We start from the raw sequence: 11,903 nt of genomic DNA, 5'->3' as shown, positions 1-11,903 counted from the left end.
GCAGGCGGCACTCTTACAGCCGGGGCCTCCGGCGAGAAGAAGATGCCCCCGCAACGGTGTTTTGAGGTGCTAGTGGGGGGGTGGGGGAGGGTAAAGTGTGAGAGGGAAAAGTTGCTCGTTTACCTCAGGATCCGATGAAGCCATGGCTCAGGCTCAGCTCGCGTGACGCAGCGCCCGCCGCATGACGTCATCGCCGCCCAGCGCCACAGTGGTCTCGCTCTCTGCCTGCCTGTTGGAGCAGCCCTGTGCGTGCGTGTGTGGTGGTGGTGGGTGCAACCCACCCCCAAACACAGCAATCATCCTCCAACAACCCCCCATCCCTTCCCCAACACTCACTCCAAACTACACCATGCACATTCTTTTTTTTCCTTATTATTCCTTGCTGAGGTCAATTCAGACCACTAAAACGTCAGATTGACTTCTTCTTAAATTGCATATATTTCCATATCTTTAATTTTACACATATATATATTAAGTTTGGGTGATCCTTGTCATCATACTCCAAATGGCGTATAAATCTAACAAAGGATGCCCAAAACCACTTAGAATTGCAATCTTGAAAAACGACCAGTCCTTGTTAAAATGCAGCCTATGATAGGAGGAGGATTTGGTTCATTTATAACTAATGTATTAGCTCTCAGAGCTTTAAAAAAAGCAGTATGTTCGAAAGGTAAATGATATGAGAAGTCAGAGGTGCTGCATGTATATTGTATAAGATAATATGCATCTGTCTGGTTTGCCTATTATTTGGAGTCTGAGCAGTTCAACGCCCAGAGTCTGGATTCCATTTGTCAAAGACAATCTTTTTCATTCCAAGTTGCATGAGGACAGTTTGAATTACTGTTGTTTTTAACAGTTCAGAATAATAATCAAATAATTCTACTTAGAGTCACATCACGTGCTTGTCACACAATCCAACTGTTAATTTGGTGCAGGCATTGAAACTGTTTGGATAACAGAAAAATTACGTGAACAAAATTATTTAAAATTGTCAGAGCATCTCTCTCAAGACCAATAGTAATATTGCCTCATACAAAATCTACCTTTTCTGCACAACTCACCGTCTCAGAATATTATGGGACTCAGAAAAGGAAAACAAGCGAAACAGTCAAATCACTGGAAAATGAGTATTGGCCTCCGAAACCATAATAATCTATATTTGCCATACAGTATATTGTACTTGGACTGCCAGTATTTATCATTAACATGACATTAAATAACTCTGCTTATATAAAACTAATCTTTGGAGAATGTGAGTGTGGTTCTAGTCACAATAAATACGAGATTAATAACAAATAATGTAAATATATTCTTATCAGTTGTCTACTGAATAAACTTTTTTTAATAAAATACTTCTATGAGTGCAGTACCATGGAATCAGAATGTACCTGTTTAGGAAATAATGGTGTGTGAGGTGGCGAAAGCAATACACTGAAAGAACAATAGCTAAGACCAACTTTAGTCTGAGACAACAAAAGGTTTTTTAAAAGTACGTTTCTTTCCGACCAACCCATTGCAGATTGAATCTAATGAAAAGCCTTTGATGTCTTATATCAATGTGAAATGGACACCAACACCGTGAACTGGCCGCTGTGCAGTCACAAGCCTAATGGTGAATGCGATGCTGTGTAAGAAACTCCCCTCAAATCTTTGGCTTGGGCGAGGGAGAAGAAGAAAGAGAATCAAAAGGCATTTGATAATCTGGGTTGGTTCTGAAACCCAAACGACCTGAATGCAAATTCCACGACATTTAAACGTTTTTACAGTTGCTGCCAGACGTTCAGCCTTTTTTGTGTGATTCACAGTCAATAAAGGAAAAAGGTGTAAACACGGTTCAGCACTGATAGCCCCACGGCCTCTTCTCCTCCTAAACTCCTCGAATAAAAACGAAGCTGATCAGTTGCATTCATGAAATCTAACTCTCGCTCGGATTATTTCCACATTCCTCCAAGATAAATGGAGGTTAGGTTCAACATGCTCCCAATGTTTTTATCCAATGCTGTTACCCTTGCTTCATTACCTGCAGCTTACCTCCAACCACTGTTTTAGTAATCCTCCTCAGGAACACTGAAATGTTTAAGTAAGCTACCGATAAAATACAATATATTCTTCTCATTTCCCTCAATAGAAATGTCTTGACTTTAAACCCTCAAAGGTGCAATGTAATGTCTACTCATTCCTTTAGAAATCAGTTCGTTGTAATAAAAGATAAATATTTGACTGAAAAAATTGTAAATGTATATTTTTGTTATAATCTTCACAATAGAAATACTGTAACAGTTCGTCTTTTCTTGTGTTATTCTACAGTACCAGCTAAACAAATAAAGCAGGATCTGCCATCATGTTCATAGGTCTTTGAATTTGAAGGATAAGTTGTTTCCTCTGAATCTTTTAATAAGTCTCGTTAAGAAATTGCCATTTAATTATAATTTGAGACGATTATTACACAAGTTAAAAAAATGTGAATGAGGGAGATATGAGCCATTTAATATTCAAATGTATTTAGCATATTAATGGCAGAGAAATGAATTTGGGTCATAAGACACTGACTGCAACCAGCAATGCTGTTCAATGCAGTGGCCGATATACTGATTGGTTAATAATTAATGAGGGAAGGCTGGATATAATACTGGTTATTTATTCTGTATGTACAAAGAAGCTGTTGTTAAAATAGTGCCTGTGCAGAGTGAGAATAGAATCTGAAATTTGATGTGCTTGACATGTTCTGTTTTATTGAAGACTTGTTCCAGACATGGGATGAGCAATTAAGTGTGGATTATGCTATGTTGGGTAACACACAAACAGGGTGAAACACACTCGCAGGCCTATTATTCAGAGGGGCAACCACATATAGTATGAATAATTGACAAACAGCAAGCAATTGGAAGAGGGCTTCTGATATCATTGGTTGTTGGCACTGCAAGCGGGACAGCAATTCCATATTGTTAACATATCATCCTTAGCTCAAGAAACAGGATTTGAGGAATGGTGAGTGCAGCAGCAATAGGCCCAACATTTATTCAGTGTGTCAAAGAGTAAGACTGTTGGTGTGAAAGTGCATTTTAAAGACATTCAAAATATCTATTAAAACTATTCATTTCTGATATTCGATAAGCCATTGCATTTATTTCCTTAAATGAGCATATGCTTTTCCAAACAGATTTACCTATCAAATAGGTTTTCCCCAAAGGGCACTTGGGTGTTTAGACATCATGGTTTTAAGGCTTTTTAAAATAATATTTTTAGATAAATTTTTTGAATATTGAGATAAAGAAGTCAGTCCAAGGGATTCAATTTTGTTCTCCCGTTGTCCCAGCTTAGAAATGGCACAGCTTGATGCAGAGTACAGTAATTTGTACTTGCTTCAATAATGTGCTGTTACATCAGCGTGAATCTTACATTTCCACTCTAGGATTCCTGGCCAGGAAGATGTTGACCAACTTATTATCCATTTGTGGCAAATTATGTGCATGATATTTTTATTTACCTTCATGTCTGCAGGAATTGGGTTCTTCTTTGGCCTCCTTGCCTCGGGAGACAATGGGTAAGTGCCTGCAGGTGGTCAGTGGTTTGTGGAGCAGCGCCTGGGGTGGCTATAAAGGCCAATACTAGAGTGACAGACTCTTCCACAGGTGCTGCAGATAAAATTGGTTGTCAGGGCTGTTTCGCAGTTAGCTCGAAGACTGCACAAAGCTGCCAGAAGCACAGCACAAAGAACAGCCAGGCGCTTTGCAAATAACGACTGGCAACTCCTATGCAGTCATATTCAGCTGGCCTCTGACACAGGAAATATCAGAAGATGTATGATGGCAATAAGAGAGTTTTGGGCCAACCATCAAGAAGATTGCCCCCCTCAAATCTAAATCAGGGGACACAATCACTGGCCAACGCAAACAAATGGACCGCTGGGTGGAACACTACCTAGAACTGTACTCCAGGGAAAATGTTGTCACTGAGACTGCCCTCAATGCAACCCTGTCTCTGCCAGTCATGGATGAGCTGGACGTACAGCCAACAAAATCGGAACTCAGTGATGCCATTGATTCTCTAGCCAGCGGAAAAGCCCCTGGGAAGGACTGCATTACCCCTGAAATCATCAAGAGTGCCAAGCCTGCTATACTTTCAGCTCTGCACGAACTGCTTTGCCTGTGCTGGGATGAGAGAGCAGTACCACAGGACATGTGCAATGCCAATATCATCACCCTCTATAAGAACAAGAGTGACCGCGGTGACTGCAACAACTACCGTGGAATCTCCTTGCTCAACATAGTGAGGAAAGTCTTCGCCCATGTTGCTTTAAACAGGCTCCAGAAGCTGACTGAGTGTGTCTATCCTGAGGCACAGTGTGGCTTTCGAGCAGAGAGATCCACCATTGACATGCTGTTCTCCCTTCGCCAGCTACAGGAGAAATCCCGTGAACAACAGATGCCCCTCTACGTTGCTTTCATTGATCTCACCAAAGCCTTTGACCTCGTCAGCAGAAGTGGTCTCTTAAGACTACTAGAAAAGATTGGATGCCCACCAAAGCTACTAAGTATCATCATCTCATTCCATGACAATATGAAAGGCACAATTCAGCATAGCGGCGCCTCATCAAACCCCTTTCCAATCCTGAGTGGCGTGAAACAGCACCTACACTGTTTGGGATCTTCTTCTCCCTGCTGCTCTCACATGCATTCAAGTCTTCCGAAGAAGGAATTTTCCTCCACACAAGATCAGGTGGCAGGTTGTTCAACTCTGCCTGTATAAAAGCGAAGACCAAAGTATGAAAAGTCCTGAGCAGGGAACTCCTCTTTGCTGACGATGCTGCATTAACATCTCACACTGAAGAGTGTCTGCAGAGATTCATCGACAGGTTTGCGGCTGCCTGCAATGAATTTGGCCTAACCATCAGCCTCAAGAAAACGAACATCATGGAACAGGACGTCAGAAATGCCGCATCTATCAATATCGGCGACCACACTCTGGAAGTGGTTCAAGAGTTCACCTACCTAGGCTCAACTATCACCAGTAACCTGTCTCTCAATGCAGAATTAAACAAGCGCATGGGAAAGGCTTCCACTGCTATGTCCAGACTGGCCAAAAGAGTGTGGGAAAATGGCGCACTGACACAGAACACAAAAGTCCAAGTGTGTCAAGCCTGTGTCCTCAGTACCTTGCTCTACGGCAGCGAGGCCTGAACAACTTATGTCAGCCAAGAGCGACGTCTCAATTCATTCCATCTTCGCTGCCTCCGGAGAATCCTTGGCATCAGGTGGCAGGACCGTATTTCCAACACAGAAGTCCTCGAAGCGGCCAACATCCCCAGCATACACACCCTACTAAGCCAGCGGCGCCTGAGATGGCTTGGCCATGTGAGCCGCATGGAAGATGGCAGGATCCCCAAGGACACATTGTACAGCGAGCTCGTCACTGGTACCAGACCCACTGGCCGTCCATGGCTCCGCTTTAAAGACGTCTGCAAACGCGACATGAAGTCCTGCGACATTGATCACAAGTCGTGGGAGTCAGTGGCCAACGAACGCCAAAGCTGGCGGGCAGCCATAAGGACGGGGCTAAAGCGTGGCGAGTCGAAGAGACTTAGTAGTTGGCAGGAAAAAAGACAGAAGCGCAAGGGGAGAGCCAACTGTGTAACAGCCCCGACAACCAATTTTATCTGCTGCACCTGTAGAAGAGTCTGTCACTCTAGAATTGGCATTTATAGCCACTCCAGGCGCTGCCTCACAAACCACTGACCACCTCCAGGCGCTTACCCATTGTCTCTCGAGACAAGGAGGCCAAAGAATGAAAGTCTTTGATTTCATCTTGGTGTTAGTTAGATCATTAATCTGATTCTTCTTAATATCTCCCACACCACATATCATTATGGAACTAAGGGGAAATAATTCATCTCTACACTATGTGGAAGTCACTCACCAAATCTTCCAGCATATAACAATGCCTGAAAACTTAGGTTTTGTAATTGCCATGTTACATATCTGTAGTTTCTGTTATTGAATTGTTACTGACAATGCATTTCTCAAGTTATGCCAGTGAGTTTATTTACTAAATGAGTGCCATAAGTGACAGAGGTACTGTGGACTGTTGAATAATGCTCCAGTTTGAGAGAGAATGGTTTAGAGTAAAAGCTCAAGACCAAAGATATGATAAATGTTAATTAATCCCTTTTAGATCATTAAGGTTCAAATACTGGAAAAAGAATGTGTGCAGTGGGTTGAACCCAAATACAATTTCACCCCAACTCTGGCACTTTTACTATACAGTAATCATCAAATTTAAATGCCAATTAACATTGATAAACCAGTATCCTCATATAATCACATTGGGCAGGATTTTTGGGTCCTGCAACGTCAGGAATGGAGGCAGATGGGGCCCAAAAATACTGGTGTGTTGGTTTCCTGATATCGTTCCTAGTACCAGCCGTTTTGGGGAGGCAAGGTCGTGGCCCGGCAAGACTGCCTGTCTGCACGAAGCAGGCAACCAATTAGGCTTATTGAGCCTTATTAACGGTAAATAAAGAGGCTGACTGGGATTTTCCAGATGGTCTCCAGTTTCCCGACATGACAGGTGGCAGTTCAACTGCCTGGAGGTGGGCCCCCAGTGGCAGGCCAGGGTGCCAGCCCTCCAGGCAGGCCTATAGCCCACCCTGCCTGCCTGGGTGTGGATGCAGCCAAAGGCTACCATGTAGAAGGAATCTCCAACAATGGTTGATTTTTCTATTTTTAATTAATTTTAAAAAAAAGTTGCTGAGAGTACATTCATGTTGAAGCAGCTCTCTATTACTTACCCTTTACAGCAGCCAGGTGCTCTTCTCAAGCTGAAAGACTTCTGATTGGTCCTCCACCTCCAAGAGCCCACCTGCTACCCTTAATTGGACAGGGAACCTGTCTCCGTGCCAATTTAAGGGGGTTCCCCAGTCAAAATCCCAAAGAGTAACTGCTATTCCCTCCCCCCCCCCCCGCCCCCCCCACCCCACCCCACTCCCGCTGGGGGCAGTTTTGGGCCTTGTAAACAGTCCCAACTCCTGTTTCCCATCCACAAAGTGAAAATTCAACCCACTGGCTCTCTTGTGTGGTAAGGGAAGCGGGGAGAAGGAGCTATGTGTGGTAGGTGGGGGCAGGATTTCCTCGGTGCGTTATTTGTCACAAAAACATAAAAATGTTCTTTAGCCATAACGCACAGCTGAATTAGTTGCCCTTATTTCTATAATGATATATAGTTTGAAAGATATTAACAGGAAGAAAATATCTAAGAGATAAAAAAAACTGCAAATGCTGGAAATACACAGCAGCCCTATCAGCATCTGAAAAGAGAAGAGCCAAGTTAATGATCTAACTATCACCATGATAAAGTCAAAGACCTTAAGGGCATACAAAATACAGTTAGATGACAGTCTAGATGAGGGAAGGTACTAGAACAATAATTGTACTTTAACTTAATAAAACATCCCAAGGTGCTTCACAGGCCCATCATAAAACAAAATATTACACCAAGCCTTATAAGAAGGTATTAGGGCAGATGACCAAATGCTTGGTAAAAGAGGTAGGCTTTAAAGAGCACCTTAAAGAAGTAAAGGGAGGTAGAGAGGCTGAGAGGTTCGGGGAGGGAATCCCAGAGCTTAGGACCTAGGCAACCGTAGGTAGAGTCACCAATGGCAGACCAATTAAAATCAGGGATGTGTAAGAGGCCAGAATTAGAGGAGCACAGATATCTCAGAGGTTTGTGGGGCTGGAGGAGATTACAGAGACAGGGAAGGGACCAGGCCATGGAGAGATTTGAAAACAAGGATGGGAATTTTAGAATTGAGCACTGGCATCAGAGTTTTGGATGATCTCAAGTTTTTAGCAGGTAGAATGTAGAAACATAGAAAAATAGGAGCAGGAGTGGGCCATTCAGCCCTTTGAACCTACTCCACCGTTCAATACGATCATGGCTGATCATCCAAACTCAGTAACCTGTCCCCGCTTTCTCCCCGTATCCCTTGATCCCATTAGCCCTAAGAACTATATCTAACTCTTTCTTGAATATATTTAATGATTTGGCCTCAACTGCTTTCTGTGGTAGAGAATTCCACAGGTTCACCACTTTCTGGGTGAAGAAATTCCTCCTCATCTCAGTCCTAAGTGGCTTACCCCTTATCCTTAGACTCTGACCCCTGGTCCTGGACTCCCTGCCATAGGGAACATCCTTCCTGCATCTAGTCTGTCCAGTCCTGTTAGAATTTTGTAGGTTTCTATGAGATCCCCTCTCATTCTTCTAAACTCTAGAGAATACAAGCCTAATCAACCCAACCTCATCAGTCCTGCCATCCCAGGAATCAGTCTGGTGAACATTCGCTGCACTCCCTCCATAGCAAGAACATCCTTCCTCAGATAAAGAGACCAAAACTGCACACAATACTCCAGATGTGGTCTCACCAAGGCCTTGTATAATTGCAGCAAGACATTGTGGAAAACCAGCCAGGAATGCATTGGAATTGTCAAGTCTAGAGGTAACAAAGGCAGAAATAAAAGTTTCAGCAGCTGATGAGCTGAGGCAGGGACAAAGTTGGGTGATGCTATGGAGGAGGAAATAGGTAGTCTTAGTGATGGTGCAGCTATGTGGTCAGAAACTCATCCCAGAGTCCTAGATGACACCAAAGTTGTGAACAGTCTGGTTTAGTTCAGACAGTTGCCAGGAAGAGGGATGGAGCCGGTAGCTAAGGAACGGAATTTGGAGTGGGAACTGAAGACAATGGCTTCGGTCTTCCCAATAGCAGATGATTCTCTGGCTATAATGAGAGCGATAAGAATGAAAGCAGGTGACGGTAGTCCCACACGGCTGGATGAGGCATTGGAGGAGGATGGTGTGCTCAATCATCTCAAAAATTGCAGACAGGTCGAGAAGGATGAGGAGAGATAGTTTACCTTTGTCGCAGTCACAGGATGTCATTTGTGATTTTGATAAGAGCCATTTCAGTGCTGTGGCGGGGCAGAAACCTGATTGAAGGGATGCAAACATGCAGTTCCAAGAAAGATGGGCATGGATTTGGGAAACAACAATACATTCAAGGACTTTAGAAAGGAAAGGGAGTTTGGCAATGCGGTGGTAGTTTGCAAGGACGGAAGGGTTAAGGGTTGTTTTATTGAGGAGGGGGAGATGACGAGAGATTTGAAAGAGTGGAGGACAGAACCCGAGGAGGGATAACTGTTAACAATATTACCTAACATGGCAGCCAGGAGGGGAAGTTGGGTGGTCAACAGTTTAATGGGAATAGGTCGAGAGAGCAGGAGGTGGGTCGAATTGGCAAGATGAGCTCGGAGAGGGCACGGGGGTTGGGGGGGTTGGGTGCAGTGGCAGGTGGGTGGGTAGTGGTGAGGGCTGGATAAAGGAGAGAAACTAAAGAAAGATACAAGTTCAGGGCTATGGCAGGGGGAAACTTGGAGGAAGTTTGGGCTGAGGGGCTGGGGGAAGGGAGGGAAGTGGCAGAAGCAGCTGATTTTATTGACTCACTTAGTGACGAAGAAGTCCTTGAGCTCCTCGCACTTGCTGTTGGAGTTGAGGGTGGAGAAGACAGGGGAGAGGGGAAGAACAAGACAGTTGAAGAATGAGTTTTGATGTATTTTTTGTCATGCTCTCATGTTCTTAACTTTTATTTGTAGATCCTTCATCAGAACTGATGAAACATTCTGAGAAAGGGACCCTACCTCAAAGGTTAACTTATCCCATTCAGGGAGGATGATGAACTAGAATTCTCAGAATTTTTTTTTCAGGAAATGAAGCAAATTACATATGAAACAGTAAAAGTAAATATGAAAATAGTAAAAAAAACCCATAGATTTCTAAGAGTTAGTGGCTTAGAAATTCAATGGCACCGCATTTGTTTTCCAGGTGCAAAACAGCCTTCCAGGCATTCAATATTGTGAGCAGGCACACTGCTCATTATAGGCTGGAAATGTGCCAGCTGCCATGTTGTTAAAGACAGAAAAAGAGGCATTCAGGGCCTGTGCCTGAAACTGGTGTTAGGGCCTTTGTATGTGCCAGCATTAATCAATTTTTAGGCCTTTGCATCACATTTGTATTCTGTCACTCGACCTTTGATAGATCAATGTTTGTTTGTGTGCTGTTCCATTAATCTACTTTAGTTGAAGGTGTGCAAGGTTTCCACTAGCTTGACCTTACTCATTTAATGTAGCATGATGAAGAATGTGATGGCCACTGACAGGATCAGCTGCAGCAGAGTGCCCTTGACAGGTTATTGTATGTTAGTTCATCTGCTTATGACTTCTGCATGCCTGTTCAGCCTTATAGTTTAAGTTGTTACTAGTTCTTTAACTTTGATCAGAAAGGAAGTTACTGCTAAAGATTTTTCATCAAGGCCATCGTTGAGCTTTTCCTTGTAACCTTAGATTCAAATTCACTGTTATAACCTATGGCTCAAGATTCTTGTCAGAACTTAATTACTGTTTTTACTGTATTCACCCAGAAGCCAATGCATCTGGTAGACATTACCTCATTGCAAAATGTTACAGCAGGGCCTCTAGTCTTGAATCAATGCAAGGTTAAATGCAGCAAAGGAACTAAATTGACAAAACCTACTTTTCATTGGGGTCATGAATATTTTCCACATCGTACAAGCACTGCAGATATTCATGCAACCTGATAGTCTTAAAGGAGTAGAGGGAGGAGAAAAGGTGGAAGGGTTTAAGGAGAGGATGCCAGAGGGTGGGCTGAGGTGGGTGAAGGCATAAGTGTCAATGGTGGGGTAAAGAGAGAGGAGATGAACAAAAGACCAAGGTCAGAGGAACAGAGGGTTAGGCAGGGTTGGCTGGGGGCAGGGAGGGGGGGGTTGGTGGGGGGGGGGGGGGGGTGGTGGGTGTGATTTCTTGCTCTGGAGGACGTTACAGAGATAAGACTGGGAAAAGCCATAAAGGGATTTAACCATAAGGATATGAATTTTAAATTTGAGTGTTGGGAATCAGTTGATCGTTTCTGTAGAAATCACTTGTTCTCTTCTACACTTCTTTATTCTATTAAAGGTTGCCTTGAGATGAATTATCTCACAATGAAAATTAAGTTTTACAAATTGTGGCTTTCTAAGACAAGAAGGACAAACATCAGCATCATCTTTCAATAGTTCAATCAGCTTTCAAGCGCAGTAACACAGTATGCACCTCAGTTAGTAATTTCTTGAGTAAGGTGTGAGAAAGATCTTCACATCGTTATGGATATCGTTTCTCCATAATTGCTGGAAAATATGTCTCTCCATAAACTCCTAATATAGGTTGCATGTGTGTTCGCGTCACCTAGAGCCTTTAACCAATCAATCCTCATTAGAAAATAATTATTTCAAGTGAAAGGTAAAAATTTAGTCTATCCTGATTTTTTTTAAAAACAATTACTGGCTTTCCTTTCCCCAGATATGTCCGTCACCATTTCAGCCTACTAAGGTAAATAGATAAGAGTTGCATTTATACAACACCTTTTATGAGCTCAGACCATCCCAAAGCACTTTACAGACAATTAAGTACTTTTGATGTATAGTCACTGTTAAATGTAGGAAAAATGGCAGCCAATTTGCACACAGCGCAAGCCCTAATAATGGCAAGTATCCTTCCATGGTAGACAGGAAGGGCAGCACACTTGGAAAAGACTGCAATGCAGGTTGAGTTGCCCTCAAATTTTCCTTCCATTCTCAGAGGATGTGTCTTGTATCTTCTTGACATTGAATTATAAAAGCTGATTGAGTTCAGGAACTGAGTGTGACAAGTATCACAGGAAGAAAATTTTCATTGTACCTCAGTGACAGAATTTGTCAACTTAATAAGAGGCTTTGTTGCTGGATCTGTACTGATTGAATTGATCAGTTTTGAAATAGTAACCATACTTTTCAGTTTAGTATCTTTCTTTTCCAGCATGGAATG

The 11,903-nt window shown here is 43.0% G+C and overlaps 1 protein-coding gene across 1 annotated transcript in view; it reads right to left on the bottom strand.

Moving 5' to 3' along the window:
- The window catches only part of LOC137347757 (histone-lysine N-methyltransferase EHMT1-like), a 194,823-nt gene extending 194,647 nt beyond the window's left edge, over window positions 1-176 (bottom strand). Inside the window, exon 1 of the mRNA XM_068012668.1 lies at window positions 124-176. Within this exon, the coding sequence (XP_067868769.1) occupies window positions 124-144 (21 nt within the window). The 5' untranslated portion in view covers window positions 145-176. The remainder of the gene's footprint in view (window positions 1-123) is intronic.
- Window positions 177-11,903: the final 11,727 nt, after the last annotated feature.

The sequence above is a fragment of the Heterodontus francisci genome, chromosome 32, assembly GCF_036365525.1.
Source record: "Heterodontus francisci isolate sHetFra1 chromosome 32, sHetFra1.hap1, whole genome shotgun sequence".
In the NCBI taxonomy this organism is placed as follows: Eukaryota; Metazoa; Chordata; class Chondrichthyes; order Heterodontiformes; family Heterodontidae; genus Heterodontus; species Heterodontus francisci.
The sequence above is the reverse complement of the archived record's forward strand: the minus strand, read 5'-3'. Positions and strand labels throughout refer to the sequence as shown.